The following is a 20,668-nucleotide window of genomic DNA, read 5'->3' on the forward strand; positions in this document are numbered from 1 at the left end:
GAGGGGATAGCACCTGCATGGGTCTTTAAAAATGAATTAGACTTCATGGTGTGTAAAAGAAGGCATCTTTGGCTTGTGCAAATGCCAGGGGAGTGAAAAGAAGTCTAGAGTAGATAGCATGTAGGTGGGAAGAGGGGGCTGGGAGAGAAACAGGATTGACATGGTGAGAAGCCTTGAATGTCATTCTCGGGAGGCATGTGGGCATGAAGGAAGCAGTGAGGAAGAGGCCTTACCTGCAAGTGCCCACAGGAACCAACCAGGTACATAAAAGAAGAACTACGTAGGGTGTTTGCCAGGGATTGAGGGGTTTCCTGGGACACAGGATTTTCCATGCTAAAACTGGTAAAGTCCCAGGCAGACCAGGACAAGTTGGTCACTCTTGGATGAGGCCAGGCTCTGGCTACCTGGAAAGTGCGTGCCTACCCCCACCCAAGCCCCTACCTCTTCAGGAGGCAGCTCCCAGTGCTGCCATAGGGGAGTGCAGAATGCAGAATGGTTGTCTCTGAATCTGCCGAGTACCCCAGAGAAGCTGAAAATCCAAAATTGATGCAATGGCTTCTAGTTTTAAAATGTTGACAAAACGTCAGTTGTTCTTAAAACACGTTCCGATGAAACAAAGCATTTCTGTGAACTACATGAGGCCCGTGGGCTGCGGGTTTGAGGATCTTTGGGCAAAGTGACATAAGCAAAGCCCCCATATCCCACCCTGCTCCTGCCCTGAGGCCCCGTAAACGCACATTCAGACAATTCTCATTATACAGAGTGACTTCAGTGATCAATCTTTTGGTTTTTAATTTGATGTTCTTAACCATATTTGGATGCTGGGCACAGAATGTAATAGATCAAAGCAGGGATGAATAGTGGTAATAGAGACACCCATTCAGTTTTCTTGAAAGATGAAATTAGTGCTCAGTGGCTTGTTCTTTCCCAAATCTGGAAACCTATGTGGTGAGGAAGTTAAAGGAGAATGCACATCTCAAACATCAGCCTTAGTTGAGGTCTGTTTTTCTGGGATCAGGACAACCCCCTGGCTGAGATAACAGTGGGAAAGAACAGTCATTTTGCTTTTGGGGAACTTGGAGGCTCAGGGGCCAGTGTTTGCAGGTGGTAGATTATGGTACAGTTGATTCAGCACTCTGGTCAGAACCAGCTCTGCCACTTCCAGAGGCTGTGTGGCCCTGGGGAAACCACCTAACCTCTCTGGTCCATGGCTTCCCCACTTGTGCTGCAAGGAAGCTGTCTTGCAAGGACTCCCAAGGATCACACCCCCCATCAGCTGTCTAATTCTAAGCTTTAACTTCAATTAGACTTTTACTAGGATTTCTCCAGGCCTGCCAGGGTGAAGGAGTCAGCAGGGGTTTTTAAGGACAAATCAGTCCAGACAACTGTGACATCTTTTTTCCTTTCTAGATGGAATTAGTAGATGTGGAGCTGTAGTAGGTTGATCTGATACCTGGGTGCCACCGGGACAGCTCTCTGGATGGCATTTTTCATTGTGTCACTTGATTTTTCTTTAGCTGAGTGTGGATCAGAACATAGGGATGGGAACTGCGTGCAGGAGGAAGTGTCAAAGGCAGGGGCTCCCTGGCCAGGGAGCCTTCTGCTCCCAGAGAGGGGACAGTGGGGCAGGTGGGGGAGGACCTGCATTCGTGCCAAGCCGCAGTGTCACCTTTATTAATGATGGCAGGGAGAGGGAGTCTGCAGGCAGCTAATGCAGGCTGCGGAGGATGGTAATTGGAAGTTGTTACCATTCCAAAGGACAGGGAAGTGGAAGTGGGACAAATGGGAATTTAAGAGGAGGGAAAGAATGAAAAAAAAAAAAAAAAAGAGCGTGATGTCATTTGGAAAATTGCAAACCAATAAATCAATGAGGTATCATTCCCAGGACAGAGAGGAAACTGCCTAAGAAGGACCCAGCCAGGCAGGGAGCTGGGGGCTGACAGGAAGCACCAGATCAGTAGGCAGTGTCCTCGTCAGGGGTCAGCTGGAACGTGAGCCCCAGGAATGGAATAATGGACTTCTACTCCCTTCTCTCCCCTCCTCCTTGAGGGTTTTTTGTTTTGTTTTGTTTTTTTGTGTGAATGACATCAGAAGGACTTCTTTATCCAAAAGGGCTTTACAGGAGCTCGTTAACGTGAACCCTCGGAGTCAGCTTTTCAAACACTTATCTCTGAGTTCAGCTTCATAGGATCTTTTTCATCATTGGGATCAGCTTCATAAAAGCCAGAGCATGATAATTCTGCCAGTTTTTACTGTTAACAGATGAAATAGTACTCCCTTTATAGAAATGAAGAGCAAGGACTCTGGGTAGCTTTCTTTAGTTCCCAAGACCTTGTCAACAGAGCTGGCCTGAAGGCAACCCAGTAGGCAGATGCCTGCATGACATCCCATTATCAACAGATTGAGATTCAAAGCCCTCAGCCTGGCATTCAAGGTCCTTCCGTCTGCGCCTCCAAATATCTCTTGTGATCTCCCTCTGTGAACCTCTGTTGTACCAAAACACTTTGCTCATTTCCACCTCTGCTTCTTTCCTCACTGTGTTCCATATAAAAGTGGGACAGCAATTTCTCAGCACATGTATTATCCCTCTCTCCCTTGCCTATAGCAGACATCACTAATTGATTGCCACACTCTTTCCTGCTGAGGTAGGACTTGGCATTAGAATCATTCCCCACACAGCTCTTTAGACAGTTACTACCAATCAATCAAATTATAAAATGAAATGTTTTTCCTATTATAGATGTCCTTTCCCACTCTTAGCTTAATCTCTTTCACTCTTCTCATTCCTCAAATCCCACATGCTCCATGAAATTTCCCCTGAACATTCCTAACTACAGAGGTCATTCCCACTTCTTAAAAGCCTAGAGGAAACTATAACATTCATTTTGCACCTGTCATTCAGCATCATAATGTATACATCTCTCTAAGATGCGAGTTTCTCACTTCAGCACTAGTGATATTTTGGCCTGGATCATTCTTTGCTGTTAGGCTGAACTGTGAATTACAGGATGTTTAGCAGCATTTCTAGCCTTTACCCAATAGATGTCAACCTCCCCCTCTCCCTGTATGTGACAGACAGAAATGTTTCCAGTTTCCAGACATTGTTAAATGCCCTCTGGGGGAGAAAATTATCTCCAGGTTAGAACTACTGTATTGAGAGAGAGAAAGACAGAGAGACAGAGAGACAGAGAGAGACAGAGACAGAGAGACAGAAAGAGAGAGAGAGAGAGAGGAGAAAAGGAAAGGAAGAGAAGGGAAGAATCTTCCTTATGAGTCTGAGTAAATATTTGCTAATTGATTGATTAATTGGGAGTGAGGAATTGTCTGGGAAGGGAGAAAACCCTTCCCTAGTGTGGACTGAGAGTTACACCATCAGTGTGTCATTGCTTTGGTTAAGCCCTACTGAGTTGAGCAATGCAGAGAGCTTGCAAAGAGGCCACCTCCACACACACCCGATAAGCTGTTATCAGACACCATACCTGAGTGTGCTGCGACTAGCAGATCATTTGCATCAGGGACAACTAGACCTATTTCGGGGTGGTGGGAGGAGGTGCTAGGAGAGGGCTGGTTGAAGAGTTAGGCTTGAAGTTTAGAACACGATGTGGGAGACCTTCTTCACTCTTCTTCACTTGTCTTCAGTCCTCCTGAAGGAAACTAAAGACATCCTTTTATCCACAAAATAATCATCCCTCCTGAAAACTCTCCCTTACCTGGCTGCCTGGCTGTCTGTGAACATATTTATCTGCCTGCCCACCCCCCCGCCCACACCCCTTGAAACATGGAGTCTCTGTAAAGGGAAACAAAGGGCAGGGAGAGCTTGTACAAATCATTATCCGCAGTGCAGCTCTCCAGGTCCACAGAGGGGTTTAAATCACCCTTCACGAGTCAACCAAAAGCTAACTCCACACTTCCCCAGCTGATCAACTAACTGTTCCTGGTAAACTGGAAAGACAGCTGAGGCTAAGCATTGCAAGAAGGCTTTTTGAGTGCCCGTGGTGTTGCCAGGCTCTACAGGGACCCTCTGCACCTGGCTTCTACTTTGTCCTTACAACAGTCCTATAGTCACCACTGTTATCCCCATTTCAGAGACCAGAGAACTGAGGCTCAGAGAGGTAAAGTAACTTGTCCAAAGATCCAGAGCATATTGCAGAGAGCTGGGATTTGATCCCAGTACTTAGTATGCTCTGCTCAGTGCCTTCCAGGAAAGCTGCTTCTATGCGAAACCAGATATATTTCCTAATATGTGGTGTTGGTGTCTGTCACTTAACCTTTCTCGGCCTTCAAAACCCCAAGCAATGCAGAAAATGGAGGGGTTATCCTCAGCTGAGCCTAAAATCATGGAGACTCATAAGCCACAGAGCACAGTCATTAAGAGGGCTGGTCGGGCTTCCCTGGTGGCGCAGTGGTTGAGAGTCCGCCTGCCGATGCAGGGGACACGGGTTCGTGCCCTGGTCCGGGAAGATCCCACGTGCCGTGGAGCAGCTGGGCCCGTGAGCCATGGCCGCTGAGCCTGTGCTCCGCAACGGGAGAGGCCACAACAGTGAGAGGCCCGCGTACAGAAAAAAAAAAAAAAAAAGAGGGCTGGTCTTATTTACGTAGCTAGGTATCAACCCTGACCTATCTACCTATGTAATCTGCCCACCTAGCTCCATCCAACCATCTCTCCATCTCTCCACCCATCCTTCCATCTCTATTTAGGCACAATAGATGTCTAGAATGTCCTTAACATTCTAGAGGCTTATTAGATTGAAATGAATATTGAATATTCTTAATATTCAAGGTTAGGCAGGCGGCATGGTGGAGTGAAATATTTTGCACTTTTCCTTTCTTCATTATACTTTGAGGTATTGCTTAATTTTCATATCAATAAGATGATGTCATGATTACAAAACAATATTCTGGAATCAAGCTGAGCTAGGCAAGTCGTGTCACCTCCCTGCTCCTTGACTTCCTCATCTGTAAAGTGCGCGTGGTTTTACCGACATCGACTGACTGCTGGGAGGATTAATTGAGATGAAGCATACACAGCGCTTGGCCCATAGTAAGCGCTCAGTAACTGGTAGCTGTTGTGACCATTGGCATACTTTTTTGCACGGTGTCCGACACATAAATGTCCGACTGATGTTAACTTCTCTCTCTTCCAGCCGTTTCCTTGCCTGGCCACAACTTATGAAACGTCCTTATTGATGGAGAAGCAGAGGGTTTAGTACATTGCACGACATACTCTTAGCCCTTTAAAGGGCAGTTATTATCGCATCCTGCAGCCCACGGTACCTCCTTCCTGAGTCATAATATCCTTTCATGACCCTTTTTTGTGTTGAAAGTTGACCTTGGTGTCTTAAACGACCTTGATGAAAACGTTTGCAGGAGAAGGTGAGGGGCCATGTAGGATACTCATGCAGAGCCCACATCCTAGCGATGCTCCTGGCTTTGATTTTTCTCAGGAATACGTGAGCCGAGGACAATACTGTATTCTCCAGGACTCAAAACAAACGTTTCTGCACAGCCCTTCCTGAGGCATTCGGTGCCAAGCTTGGAAGACCACCACCGGTGTGTGTGTTCATTTGTGCACTTCCCCACCCACACCTCCACAGATGTAATTGGAAACATTTAGAAAAATCATCTTCTGTTCAGTTAAAAACTGGGGTGTCCTAAATGATAGCCCGTCTCCTGGCAAGCAGCCTTCTCAAGTCCCACAGGCTCGAATGGCTTTAATCAGAGGCTGAGAGCCGCTGTAGCAGGCTCCCTCCCCTTCATTCGGCTCTGAACAACAGGGAGACGAACCACAGAACTTGAAGACAAGGGGGATCCACGTAAAACTAGAGTCCATGTCCACACCTGCCGGAGGAGGGTCAGAGTCTGCTATAGAATGGTCAGTTAGTGAGAAAAGCTTGCTGAGGAGTGGTGACACTACCACGAACAGGAAGGGTCAACACTGAGCACATAGTTGCACTTTTCACGCACCCACCACCCTGGGAACAGCTCCAGTGTAACGTCTTGGAGAAGGGTGGTAAGACATGGAAACCACCTCTTTAAAGAGGGGTTCTTGAAACACACAGCAGCCAGAAGGAGCTTCTTAAAACCCAAATGAATGGCCTCCCTTTGCACTTGGAAGTAAACCTAAACCCTTGCCCCGACCTTCCAGGGCCTTCAGGATCTGGTCCCAACCTGTCTCTCCAACCTCATCTTATATGTGCTTTTCCTCATTTTGTACCCTCTTTTCGATCCTCCAGCACGCCAAGCGCATCTGACCCCAGGGCCTTTGTATCTGCTACTCAATTGCCCTGGCATGCTGTTCTGCCAGATTTTTGCAGGACCAACTCTCACCATTAGATCTCCACCCAAATATCAGCCCTCTAAGAGGCCACCTCTGTCTCCCCTATTGAAAACCGGTCTCCTCCCGTCTCCACCTCATTGCTCTGTAATATTCCACTAGTAGCAGGTATCACTACCTAAAATGATCTTATTTATGTATTCACTTGCTTATGGTGTTTCCCCATCCCTGACCCTAATGAGGGTGTGAGTTCCTTAAGAACAAATCCCTTGTTAATCTCATTCATGACTGTCCAGAGCACCTAGAACCATGCCTGGAACATAGTAGGTGCTCGAGAAATATTTGTTACATTAAGGCACGTGTGAAAGAGTGATCTCACTCTGGCTTGATCAAATATAACTTAAGATGGAGTAAGCTCAGAAGTAGAACAAAAATTCTTTCATTTCTGTCCTCTCCTAAGGCAAAGGTGTTCTATACATGACCCTAACTCTTCAGTGTTTGGGGGAGTGGTCCCTGTAACATTCTTTTAAAGATGGGGAATACTATAGAAGTTCAATCTGTCATCTAAAAAATATTTATTGAGCTCATACTGTATGCAAGTTCAATTCCAGATTCTGGTGATACAGCAGTGAATAAAGGACAAAAATCTCAGCCCAGGTGGAGCTGACAGTGCTGACATGAGAGACATCATGGATTTATGAAAAGAACACAGGTTTTCGAGTCAGAAAGACCCAGATTCTAATTCCTGCCCCACCATATACTAAATGTCTGTCTAGGCAAGCTGCTTGACCTCTATGCATCTCACTTTCCTCATCTGTGAAATGGGCATAAAGTTGACCTAATGAGGTTGTTGAGAGGACTCAGTGAGATGATAAAGGTGGAGTCCTAAGCACAAGGAATGATTGAACAGAATTTGCTTGCCTTCCACATCCCTTTGCGATTAAACACCTCATTGTGTCCTTTGGAAGATTTAAAGTGACCCCACACTACAAAGCCACATGCACAGGCTCCAGCCAAGATCAGAAAGTGTTCGCTTCAAAGGAAGAGTGTGTGGCCGCTTTAGTCTCGCCTTCCAGCCTGGGTTCAAAGCAGTCTTGTTACCAACCCCCCCACCCCTTGCTCTTTGACAGTGAGAATAGCTCTCTGAGGAGACGCCTTGCCTGCGGTTCTGGCCCTAGTGATGCTGGAGAGCTGATCATTAATGCCCACAGTGCCAGGTAGTGGTACACACAGCTACCTCTGAAGAGTTGCTGTGTTGTACAGATGGAACATGTCTAGGTGCATCCAGAGCACATAGCATCCAAGAGGCACATTCCCGTCTTCCTGTGATGTTATGCCTTGACCTGGATCAGGCTACACAAAACCCCTGGATCTGTGCCCATCAAGAAGCTTCTCCCTGAAGGAAGGTGACTTGGTTTACTCTGTCATACAGCAGGATCCCTGGGTAACCAAAGGATGTCACTGCACACAAAGACAGACACTTCCTAAAGCCAAACAGCCGGAAGACGAGGCTTTCGATGAAGACAGTTACATTTCAGGCTTTTGAACAATCTGGGCACCGTTGTCATTCATCCTACCTGCCAGCAACTGTCCCCAAATAAAAGAAACCTCCAAACATGCCCTGCTTGAAGAGGCACACACGCGGTTTACTAAACAGCTTTATTTGGGGCGTGCTGTTAACCAAAGGCATGTTCAGAGTCAAAGGACACTTGGCTCTTTGTCCGAAGCTGTGATTGGGAGTGCCTGATGCATCCACAGACGGTCAGGGGTAGGTGGGGTCATCATATCCTCTGTCCAGTTCAGGAATTTCAGTTAGCCAATCTGCATAGTTTCTCTGGACCAGAGTCAGCGACAGCAACAATAACACTAACAGCTGATCATATTGAGGGTTTTCTATGTTCTAAGTGCTCTATACAAATTGATTTAATTCTCACCAAAACTGTATGCAGTAAGAACTGTTTCTATTCCCTTTTACTCTGAGGCACAAGACACTGCCCAAGGTCACATGCCTAGGAAGAGGTAGAGCTGAGATTTGAACTCAGGCTGTCCAGCTCCTAGGTCTCCACCTGACGTTGCTTCTTTGGAGCACAACCTTATCCATCCGGCTCACTGCTGCACCCGGGCACCTAGCGCAGTGCCCAGAACTTGAGATACCACACACACTACTTTCCCCAAAGATTGCTGCAAACTACAACTGAGCTTCCTGACAAAGCTCTAAGATGAACGGGTTTTAGGGTCCCTGAATTCCTCACACCATAGCCTCCTACCTCCGGTCCTGGATCTGTCACAAAGACAGCACCAATTCCATCCAAGAAGAAAATCTGTTATATAACCGCATGGCAGACATGGGAGTGAATGGAAAAGCAACCTGAGAGTGGCATTAGGCTACTCTTAGTCTTCAAAGGAATTGGGTGGCCCCATAGATAAAACTTCTCATCTCCCTCGGCATGCAAAGTTTCCTCGCTCATCTCCTCTCCTTGGCGCTCTCTGTATTTTATTTTATTTTGGTCGAGCACATTATTTGAAGTTACTATGGCAACGTGTCACCAGCTGGCATCGCATAGTAATGCTGGCATTTAGGTAGCAAGCTCCCAAAGTCGGCTCTTTCCCTCCCTCTGCGATCTCATCACTCCCACTGATCTCAGGTGAGCGGAGTGGGGGACGCATTGCAGCAACCATGCCCCTCTCCCCTCGTTTGGTTAGCTCTTCAAGGCAGGGCAAACTGATCACCTCTTCCCGGTTCACTCAGCACTGCAGGGTCCTGACCGTGTGTGTAGGTGTGTTTGCTTTAGAGGTGGCTAAATAGATATGTTTGAGTGTTGTGCACCAAAGCTATCGGCCTCGTCAATAAGATGATGATGATTTTTTATGCAAAGGAGTAGATTGATTTGGAGACGGCTACTCCCCTGACCGCAGTCAGCCAGTATCCCAGCTAATTAATATTAATGACACAATAGTGGGTTTCTCTCTTTCCTCTCTTGCCATCACACAGTGAAGAGACCCTGATTGTTTTCCTTTGGAGCTTCAGCTCTCTCCCAGGTGTGCAAGGGCTCCCTACCTACTGACGGGCTGAATTGTCCGGATCAACTGATTGTTATGGATCACTGAAGAGGGTTCTGTATGGCAAGTAAGCCCCGCCACTGCAGGCGTTAAGCAGCCCCTCATCAGCCGAGTGCCTGCGACGACTGCATTTATTTTTACACGTTTGACCCAGTTTCAAACCATGTCTCTTCATGCTGTGATTCATTAGCTACATTTTAAACCACCCCGAATGGAGCCGACGTGACTCTGCCTGGTTTGTGACAGCATCTCAGATACAGTTTCTCCCCAGAATTTAATATGCAGGTCCCCCCCCCCCAACCCGGTATTCTGTTTTAAGAAGCAATTTCCTTTCTGGGCACCTGGAATGCTGCTTGGGTGTGGATGAGTGGCTGCCTCACGCCTTGGTAGTAAATATATGCTGACCACAAAATTTCCACCAAGGATGGAAGGCAGGGCATTCTCACTAGCCTGAATTGCAAGAGATCCCTCTAACCCTCTGTCCCCCATGCAGTATTCAGGCTTTTCCACGTTGCTGACAGGGCTGGGAGTTTGGGGTCCGACACCGTAAAGTTTGAGCCATGTCAACAACAGGAGTGTCTGAGTTGCTAGGGCAAATGCAGTCTGTTCATCACCCCCACTCCCAATCCCTACAGCTCTTTCTAAACACTTAAGACATGGTGGATGTAGAAGGTCTCAAACTTGTAAAAGGGAAGAGGGGCAGGAAGCAAAGAGGTGGATTGCCGTGCTGAAGACGCTACTGAAAAAGGGATAAGCGTCAGAGAAACACAATGTGATTCCACCATTCTATCACTGCATGACAGAGAGGAGTTTTTGGTTTTTAATTTAAATGACAGAGAGGAGCCTTTACTGAATTCGAACCTGCTGCTGGCATATCATGCCATTTCAGAAATCAGTCAGTCACATTGGTGCGATTGCTGACAGATTTGATACTGAAGTGGGCTAGACACCATAGCAGACAAAAAGGGAAGCTTCCAAGTGGGAAGTAAAGCACTGTCATTTCTCATTAACAGCCAAATGCAGGTAACTTGTCCAAACTTCAAACTACACAAACATCACACTACAGATCGTACTGGAAGGCACTCAGCTGGGATTTTCTATGGGGCAGTTAGAACGAAGAAATGAACAAGCTGGTAAAAGTAATTTTGATTGATCGATGAACTATACACCCTGAGCAAGTCCTTATAAAAGGATAATGGTTTCTTTAGTAAAATGGTCACTCTCTCTAGATGGGCACTTGGAATCCCCTTCCCCTTTTATTTTCATTTAATATGAAGCACGGAAGTTTCTTTAAACGAGGCTTAAGACAATGCAGCCTTTTCAAGGTAATTTCCAGGCAACTTGAGCTTTGTTTGCTTTTCCCCCCTTCAAATTCAAATCAAGCCTTTGGAAATACCAAGCATTCCGTATCTGTATCTATGCGTTTGGGGCAGCCTGCAGTTCTGACAATGGTGGATTTTACAACACACACACACACAAGCTCACAATCCCAGGACTCATTTAAGCCAAAGCTTTAAAAGTAAACTGTTGTCCAAGAGACGACAGCATTTCCTCTGAGAGGACGATCGATCACAAAAAATAAAACCTCCCCAGATCTCTTACCTTTTGAAGCAGTGGAATTACCTGCAGAGAATATCCTTCCTTTCTTTGCAAAATGAGCCAGGCTTTGGCCAGCAGCAGAATTACTCCAAAAGGAGAAATAATAAGTCCTTTATATTGTAATTTTCACTGTTTATATGCAAGAAGTGTAGTGGGTCTGCTCACGTAGGAATAAATAAAAAGCCGGAAAAACTGCACGGCAGCTACCATGTGAAAAGGAAAGACCTCTAGTGGCCACCGGCTGAATTCTTGGAGGAAGCCCCTCACAGAAGAGATGGAGGGAGTAGAGGAGACACACGCGTGTGTGTATGTGCTCTCTCTCTCTCTCTCTTTCACGCACACACACACACACACACAAATTCAGAAGATTTCTCCCCTCTTGCGTCCAGCCTGGATGGAGGGATAAAAAATAATATGCTTGTTTCTTGGTTTCAGTGGGACCTGGTTAATTTACAGTGATGGTGGCATTCTGTCTGGTTTGAAAGGGACAGATAATTTCACAGACTCACCATCACCCCCTGAGGGCGTGAGCTGGAGAGAGGGTTTGACTCCCTGGACGGCCAAGGCGGTTGGCCCCCATATAGAGGTTCCAGGTCCCCAGCAACATAGTGTCATTGACGTTACCCCTGAGAGTCCCAGTTTTGTGCCCCCTGACACCTCTGCATGTTTTCTGAACATTTATGGTGCATGCGTGTGGTGGTCACTGGCAGGCAGAGCTGGCTTCCCAGGCGTGTGACCTGGCCCGGTGCTCAGAAGGACCCTGTGGCTGTCTTGAAAATCTGAAGAATTTTTACAAGGACTCTTCAATTTTCATTTTGTTCTGAGCCCCACAGATTGCACAGCTGGTCCTGCTGACTGGGAAAGCATTTTATCCCTAACGTCCTAATTGAAAAGAACCTAGAAGCAAATGAGAATCTGTATCTTTGGGAGTTACTTTTGGGGATGTGAACTTGAAGAACATTCAATTACCCAAAAGACTTCCTGTGGAGGAATTCAGAAGGAGCTTCCTGGGGACATCAAGGCTGTTCCTTCCACCACTGTCACTGAACTGTAACCCTGTAATCTGGGAGGATTTTTTTTTTTTCACACTATATTTTTTTGGTCTTTTAGTTTTATTTTTTTTTTTTTAACAAAGACAGCAGTTTGTGATACAAATATAATACTTGGTTCAAACATAACACGTCCAGGCCCACCTCTCTGGTGTGTTACGTCTGACACCCTTTAGGAGTGGGGTTTCCTGGAGACACCTGCATCACACCAAGCTGCCCAAGCTTCCACAGGCCTGCCCTTGACAGTGGGACTTCCTTTGGTTGAGATGGCAGCCCAGTGGAGTCTTGTGGGAGACACTCTTGAGTGGCTTCTCCCAGCTGGTGGCTGTATGGTCAGTCCTTCGTTTACCAGGTTCCCAGAGTAGATCTCTCTAAGTTCTGCTTTCAGGCACTAGCCCTGCCAGAAAGTGCCACCCTGGTACAGTTATAAAATCTGGGAGAGAAAAAGCAGAAAAGGGTGTGGTGATGTCTTCTGGTGCACGAAAGGATGTGGTTCTTGCTCCTCTGACCCCGCGGATCCTCTCCAAGTCCTTGCATTGATTTCCCTCTTGTCTGAATCCCTCTGGCACTTGATCTGCTTCGCTGATCAGAGTCTTGTGCTTTTTTCCTCATGGTTGTTAATCTTGCTTTCCCAACTAGATCATGAACTCCTGAGAGCAAGGACTACCTCCTCTCATTTCTTTTATGGCCCTTAGCGAGTACTTGTCCCCGGTAGCTGCTGGCTTCTCACTGACTGATTCATGGTCCAACAATTGATGCCCTTGTAGGGAACCTCAGTGTATTCAGGGCACCATAGGAGCCATCTGATCCTTCTGATACACCTCTCAGGGTAGATACAGATGGATTATTGTCCCACTTTACAGATGGAACAGTTGGAGATTAGACATGTAAAATTATTTACCAGAAAATCAAACTGTCTCCAGAATCTTGATACACGCTGGATCTCCTGACGTTAATACAGTGCTCTCTTCCCAATGTACAAGCAGCTGGAGAGGTAAAGAATAGGGCCCTTATTGTCTGTATCTGGAGCTCCTGTTATAGTCCTAGTCATGTAATAGGTGTTCAATAAATGCTTTTTGGATGAATGAGCTGATGAATGAGCCATAAGAAGACATTTACTCTCAGGGAAATTTCGCATGCTCATCTGCTAAGGAGAAATTCTCCCTCCCTGGGGGACCTTTTTATACTCACCTGGGATAGAGAGGTGTTTTCTGGTCTGAAGTCAAGTAATTGAAGAAGGTGAATGTCATGGTCCTCTCTCCACTGTTTCACGGCATTTTTCTTTATTTCTTGCAGAGTCACTTTGTGGCATGTATGACAGCCATCTTAAACCAGATGGGTGACCAGCACTATTCCTTCTATATTGAGACATTCCAGACCAGCTCTGAACTTGTGGTGAGTCTATAGGATGCTCTGGGGCAGTGTTGGGGAGACGCGTTACACAAAAGATTCTTGAGAGTTTAGGGCAGAAGGTCTTCCTGTGCACCGGGAGAATGTGTGGGTCTACGTTTGCAGGCATGTTCGTGTGATTCCCTGTTTCTCACTCCCATTTAGGCTTGTAAATATCACTTCTGGGACACATCTTCTGTCCATGTCATACACGAGCCCTGAGTGCCTAGTCTACATATGCCTTAAAACCAGTATTTGCTGATGAATCATGGACATTTTGAGGCTTAAGAGCATGGGTGTTGGAGTCACACAGTCTTGGGTTTGAATCCAGGGTTTGTCACCAGCTAGCTGAGGAGGTTAATTTTAACATTTCTTAAGCCTCCGTTTACCCATCTGTAAAGTAGGGATCATATCATTTATGTCACAGGGCTGTAAAGGGATTAAATGAGAGCACAGTAGCTCTCACACTGTAAGAGTCCACTAAAAGTTAGCTATTATTACATTATAATAACGAATGCATAGAGAAAGTTGGCCTCTGAGCCCCTTTCTTCTTCTAACCTCTCAGGGCTCGTTTGCTAGGACTGTCTGCCTGCGGCGGGTGGCCTGTGGGCCTGTACCTCTGCAGCAGATGATATCATCAACGTAAAGCCCAGCCCGGGCTGTCCCAGGGTGTAGTCATCCCTTTGCCCTCAGTATGGTCAACTTTGTCATTGTCTCCTTACTATTGCCAGATGCAGGGGTTCTGCTACCAGGGGCTCACTTTTAACTCTCCTTGAAGGAAGCAAGGGCACCAGAATTGGACCAACCTCAGAGAGTTGCCCACAAAAAGAATCAATAGGAAGCCAATGTCCTGCCACTTCATCCATTTAGCTTTGAGAAGGTCTCCTAACTGGAGTAGGATTGGCAAGAAATGGAACCTCTTTCTGGATACACAAAAAAAAGAAACAAAAGGAAATCTAAACAACCCAAGATTTCTCCCCCTCAAGTTCTCTATGTTATGTGACATGGAAATAGAAAGACTGCATTCCTAATTTTTGATCCTCAGTGGAAGGAAAGGTGGGAAGGATGGTAGGAAAGAGAATTGTTATGTATTAAATTATACACTTCTTATGTAGTCCTCCAACAGTACGGCATAGGTGTTAGTAGTCACATTTTACAAGTCTACAATCTGCTTGCTCAAGGCCACACAACAGAATGTGGCAGAGAGAGGATTTGAACCTCTGCTCCAGCCCTTACACCGTGCTGCATCTTCTCATTCAGAAGCCAGGCTTTCCATCTGTGAGGCAGAGGTCTTCTCTTCTCCATTCCCACAGGAAGGGAGTGTGCCTGTGACGATATCCACACCTCCCCAGGTGACGTCAAGGATGAGCGATTATACTCACCATCGTCATCCTCGAGCACTTAGTGAACACTTACAGTGGGCCAGACTCTGTGTGGAGCATCTCATAGACAGTGTGCACTTAATCAACCCTTTGAGGTAGATGTTATCCCCATTCTGCTAATGCAGAAACTGGGACTTAAAGCATTGAGGTAATTTTCCCTAGAAGCAATGATTGCTGGAAAGGAACCAATCTCATTTCCAGAATTTTGCAATTTAGCTTAAAGCAGTGATTTTCAAATTATATTTCTCCTAGCCTCACTGTCTTCTACCATAAACACACACACACACACACACACGCATGCATGCACGCACACTTCAACCAGAGCTGTTTTCTACTTTTATCTATTTTATATATTAGGTTCCAGGTAAGATTTTCTCTGAACAAAGAATTCTGCTATTAAAATAATCTGAAAACCGCTGGCTTAAGGAAAGAACTCTGAACGGGTTTCCTATGGATTTTAATTTTACCTTAAGCAAATAGCCTGGATGCCTTCGTTTCCTCTAGCTCAGGAGGGCGCCAGTGGTTCTGGTCTTTGCTATCTAGATTTGTCTTGAATTTGTGTTCTCCAAAGGTAGAGAACAAGTTTGATCCACTGAAAAATCTGATGGGGCATGCTGAGGTCCACTTTGAACCTCTTCAAAGGAGAGGGAGAGAATCCCTGTCATGTTTCCTCTAAGCTGCTTGTTCACGTGCCTATGACATATGAATTAGCTGTGTTTACAGTACAGTAATTAGATGTTCATTTTAATAATAGTTTGTTTGCTCAATGACCTGAGATGCATTCATATAGTGTAGATTATTTCCTCCTCAAATACATATTTGGAAAGATGATTATAAAACTGCCACATCAATGAATGCATTTACTTCTTTACTCCCAAAGACAGAATTAATAGTTCTTTATTTTGAGAGTATTTTCTCATTCCATATTCATGTTCCACTTATATTTGTGAAACAGTCTCCCAGTAACAAATCGTTAAGATTTCATTAAAAAATCCACTCTATTGGTTTCATTGGATTTACTTAATAACAGCCTGTACCCCTTCCCTTTCTGCACCTCCAAAAAATAATAAAGAAAAAATTTGAACAGCCAACAAGATCTGGGCCCTTCCAGTCATTTCCTATAAAGCAAAATGACAGGTGTGTTTTGCTTTACTATTGCAGGACTTCTTGATGGAGACATTCATCATGTTCAAGGACCTCATTGGGAAGAATGTGTATCCTGTAGACTGGATGGCCATGAGTATGGTTCAGAACAGGTGAGCTGCCACCTGCTGCCTAACAGCCCCGTCATCTCAGCACTCACTTTACAGTGCACTGTTAGAGAAGGAAGGTGGGGATAGTTTCTCCGTGGTGAAAATAAACCAAAGTGCCACAGACCCTTTCTTTCTACATTTAAACCCCAGGGAATTGCTCACCGATCTTGAGCTATTTATTTATTTGCTATTATTTATTCCTTTTTATATACTGAACTGGCTACTCCCTGCCTTCTCCATTCTTCAAATACTAGTTAAAATATACTTTGTCTATGAAGCCTTCCCTAAACTCTTGAGACAGGAGAGCTTAAGGTCAGTCTTATTAAAATTGTATTATTTTAAATTTATTCAAAACAATAAAATATATTCTGTGACATGCAGTAGAATAAGTTTAGGAAGCACTGGATTACACAGCTTTGAACAGCTTTCTGTGCTGCAGGACTTCTCAGAGCCTTTAGTATGCTAATAGAATTCTTTAAGAGAAAGATTTAGGATACAGCATTTCACAGATTTACTTGCCCTTTGAAACATTTGGTGTGAATATATTTATGTCTCCGTGCGTATATATAATACTTATTAGCATCTCATAGAATACCAGAGTAACCCAAGTATAGCTCAGGTCCCACATGGCCCAGTACAACAATAGATGAGAGTAACTGTGAGCAATTTCAGTCTTTAATTCTTTCTCTCAAATCATGTCATTTCATCAAAATGAAGTTCAAGTCATAACACTCAGCAATATTATCTAATATTCCCTTTCTCCATTCTTCTGTCTCTCAGTATCTCTCCTATTCCATGGTTTACCCAAGTCTCTCTCAGAACCTTATCCTCAATTCCTGTCCACAAACCCCTTTAAAACTGGGGTCTTCTCGGCTCCTTTCTTTCCTTTCTCTCTCACTTTCCTTTGGCTTCTTATATTTGTTTTAGGTCCTTCACATGGAAACCCCTTCACTCTACACTGGTTGGAAGTTTTCTCTCTCTCTACCTATTGTCCTTGTTTTGTATCACAAGAGCCAAGAATTGACTGGCAAAGACAGAAATATCCTGAGAGGGTAGAAGAAGAGGAGAAGTTGAAGAGGCAAAGGCGGATCCTCTTCAGTGGGAGGCAAAGAGGGAAAACTATAAATATTAATAAGTTTGTCATTGGATACAGTCTGGGAATTTCTATCTCATCTATGCCTAGGATCTTACTCCCGTCCCAGATGGCCTCCATCCCTTACTCTTCCGTCCTCTGAAAAGCTGTTCTTCCACTACTTGGATGCCTAAGTGCCTAGCCAAGTGACTTTACAGACACACTTGCTCTTGGGGCCAGCTTTAGGGGCTGGTGAAGGGGAGGAGCGGTTTGTCAAGGCAGAAGGAGATAGCTATCTGTATGTACATTGTTGCTGATGGTGGGAGGTGGATAAATCAGCACAGCAACAAAGATGTAAGAATTCTTAGCTTGGGCTTGCACTGCCCTGATTCTCCCTGTTCACATCACTCAGCTGGGAGGCTGGCTTTTACAGTGCTTAAAGCATTGGTGGGAATTAGGCCAGGCCACGTTACAGATGAGAGGTGGGTATCTCCCTAGCCCTTCTGTCAGGACCAGCTTCCTGAGTATGCAACCTGTGTAGGTGTATAGGACCTTGCACTCTGAAGGGTCCTAATGTCACCATCTTGAATTCTTAATAATTTTTGGACTAGGAGACTTGCATTTTCACCGTGCACTGAGCTCAACAAATTATGTAGTTGGTTGTACCTCACAGCAATGTCCAGTCACCTGTGTTTGGAAGAAGCCAGCTCCCAAACTGCGTGCGAATCCCTTCACTGTTTGCCAGCTGGTCAATAATGTCTTGGGGTTTTGCCAAATTACATGAAGCACCCAGGTGAGTCACCTTCGACTCACCCTACATTTCAGGTACACTCAACTATTCACTGTTGCCTACTGTTTCATACTTCTCGTGACTTCGCATAAACTATGACTCTCCTCCTCTCTAGACCAAACTCAACATGAAAGCATCCTTCAAATCCTTGTCCATGTAATTTCTTCTTAGTGGATCCTTCTAGGACTCCTTTATGGTAGGAGAATATGTCCCCTCCTCTTCGTTTACATACACACCCATATTATAACACTTACCCACTGTACTGTAATTAGCTCTTCATAGGACTATTTCTGCCACTAGAGAATGGGCTTCCTGAAGGCAGGCACTATGTCCAATTTATCTCTGTGTTTCTAACTCCTGGCACAGAACCTGACATTCATAAACATGTGTAATGAACTCTGTGTATCCAATGGGTACTTATTTTTTAAAGTTTTAAAAAATATTTTAATTTGGGCTCCCTGGTGGTGCAGTGGTTGAGAGTCCGCCTGCCGATGCAGGGGACACGAGTTCGTGCCCCGGTCTGGGAGGATCCCACATGCTGCGGAGCGGCTGGGCCCGTGAGCCACGGCCACTGGGCCTGCGCGTCCGGAGCCTGTGCTCTGCAACGGGAGAGGCCACAACAGTGAGAGGCCCCGCGTATGGCAAAAAAAAAAAAAAAAATTAATTTTATTGGAGTACAGTTGATTTACAATGTTGTGTTAGTTTCAAGTGTACAGCAAAGTGATTCAGTTATACATATACATATATTCATTCTTTTTTAGATTCTTTTCTCATATAGGTTATCACAGAATATTGAATAGAGTTCCATGAGCTATACAGTAGGTCTTCATTGGTTATCTATCTTATATATTGTAGTGTGTGTGTTTGTTCATCCCAAGCTCCTGATTTAGCCCTCCCCACTACACTTCCCCTGTGGTAACAATGGGTACTTACTGATTAGGGTTTTTTCTTTAAGAAATTCAATTCAAATTTGCCTAAATAGAAAGAGAAAGTATTGGCTCAGACAACTGAAAGAGCCCAGAGTTATGGGTGCAGGCATGGATGTATCTAGGTGCTCAGACAGTGTTGTAGGGAATCTGTATCTACCTCTGCTCTTTCCTCTGTTGGCTTCATTCTTAGACAGATGCTCTCTTTGCAGTGGAAACCTGGCTATAGAAGTTCCAGAAATATGTCTTGTTGGATTAGCAGCCCCAGTAGAAAGAAAAAGCCTCTTCTTCAATAGGTACAGCAAAATTTCCCAGACTAATCTTGAGCTACATGCCCATCCATAACCTCTGTGGCCAGGAGAATGAAATACGCTATTTCATCAGGCTTGGGTCATATGACCCACCTTTGGAACTGGGGAGGCTGTGGTTAGTTCTACCCAAACCACAAAGTCTGGGAGCAAAGGGGGAGGCTGGGGGAGTAATTCTTCATAGGAAAATCTGAGAGTTATTACCAGAAGGAGAAATGGACGATGGGCAAGCAAATAAATGCACAGACATCTACTACTGATACAGGGTCAGGAGGATGGAAGCCCAGAGAGGCTGGAGCCCTGACCAGGGCAAACCCCCCTTCTGAGCTGCCGACAGTCATCCTGGAGGAAATACGTAGAAGTGCTTTGAAGGACTGTCCTTACCCGAAATCCCACAGACTTTAGTCTTTTTGTGGGAGACTGGCCCCCAGAGATGATGCAATAATCCTTGTTTCTTTATACCTACAAAATCAGAATATAATTTTCTAAGGGACCTAAGAAAATGGAATTGTCTCCTAAATAGAAACATTTGTATCTCTAAAGGATCTGCTGAGTACTTAAGTCTTTACATTTAAGATAAGTTAGACTCAGAAACACAGCCTGGGTTTCAGACTTCTTAGTTCTGCCACCTTCTCTTTCTTGGGAAGTCATTCAACTTCTTGGAACCTCGGTTTTCTGATCTGCAAAATGGGGATGATTATATCCATTTCATGGTATGTTTTTGTGAGGGTAGAATGAGTTACTCCTTAGCACAGTGCTGGTACCTGGGAAGAACTCAGTGAATGGGAGCATTGCAGACAACAAATGTAGCCTTGGAGTAGAGAAGCATGTGCCTAGTGTCGACCAGAAAAGATGACTGTTTTTCTCCTTGCTGGCATATAGCTTAGGTTGTAGACTTCCTTCATCTTCTGGCCACAGTGATCCCTTCCATTTACAGAGCACCTGAAATTTTTTTCACGATTGTTGCATCTTGTGTGGTGTTACGATAGCTAACATGTATTATGCACCTAGATCCACCCCCATTGTAAATACTTTACATGTATTCGCTCATTTAATCTTTGCAACAACTTTATGATGTGGAACTGTTATAATCCACATTTGATACCTGAGGAAACTGAAGCACAGAATAGATGAATAACTTACTCAGTGTTGTATTACTAGCGAAAGAACAGAGAAGTCAGGCAATCAGAGCCCATGTTCTTCATCTCTACTGCTTCATCCTGTAAAATAGTGAGGCTTGTCTTATTAAGTGCATTGTAAGGATGTGCAAACTGCATATTTATTGGCTCAGATACCTTAAAGAGGCCCAAAGAGGTAACCTGCACAAGGTCATGCAGCTAGTTAATGAAAGATTTCAACATAAATTGGAAAAACGGAACATACACCATGGTTGAGCCCAGATCACTGTTCCCCAGAATGTCATTTTCTCTCCTCTAAAAATATGCATCCTAAGCTCCATTCATTCACGTGGACAAGGTGAACTCCATATGTTGGTTAGTCTGTATGTTACAACATCTTTCTTCCTTTCTTTTCTTTCCTCCTTTTCTTCCTTCCTTCTTTCCTTCC

General features: G+C 45.0%; 2 protein-coding genes across 4 annotated transcripts in view; one reads left to right on the forward strand and one right to left on the reverse strand.

The window, feature by feature from the left end:
* Nucleotides 1-11,135, reverse strand: part of INSYN2B (inhibitory synaptic factor family member 2B) — a 113,397-nt gene extending 102,262 nt beyond the window's left edge. For all 3 annotated transcript variants that reach the window (XR_009563504.1, XM_060296591.1, XM_060296592.1), the window contains exon 1: nucleotides 10,937-11,135. The gene's annotated coding sequence lies outside the window, so the exon portion shown is untranslated. The remainder of the gene's footprint in view (nucleotides 1-10,936) is intronic.
* Nucleotides 1-20,668, forward strand: part of DOCK2 (dedicator of cytokinesis 2) — a 407,888-nt gene that overhangs the window by 297,989 nt on the left and 89,231 nt on the right. Inside the window, exons 28-29 of the mRNA XM_030829968.3 lie at nucleotides 13,279-13,377; nucleotides 15,915-16,009. Coding sequence (XP_030685828.1) covers nucleotides 13,279-13,377; nucleotides 15,915-16,009 — 194 coding nt within the window. The remainder of the gene's footprint in view (nucleotides 1-13,278; nucleotides 13,378-15,914; nucleotides 16,010-20,668) is intronic.

This window comes from Globicephala melas, chromosome 3 (assembly GCF_963455315.2).
Source record: "Globicephala melas chromosome 3, mGloMel1.2, whole genome shotgun sequence".
In the NCBI taxonomy this organism is placed as follows: domain Eukaryota; kingdom Metazoa; phylum Chordata; class Mammalia; order Artiodactyla; family Delphinidae; genus Globicephala; species Globicephala melas.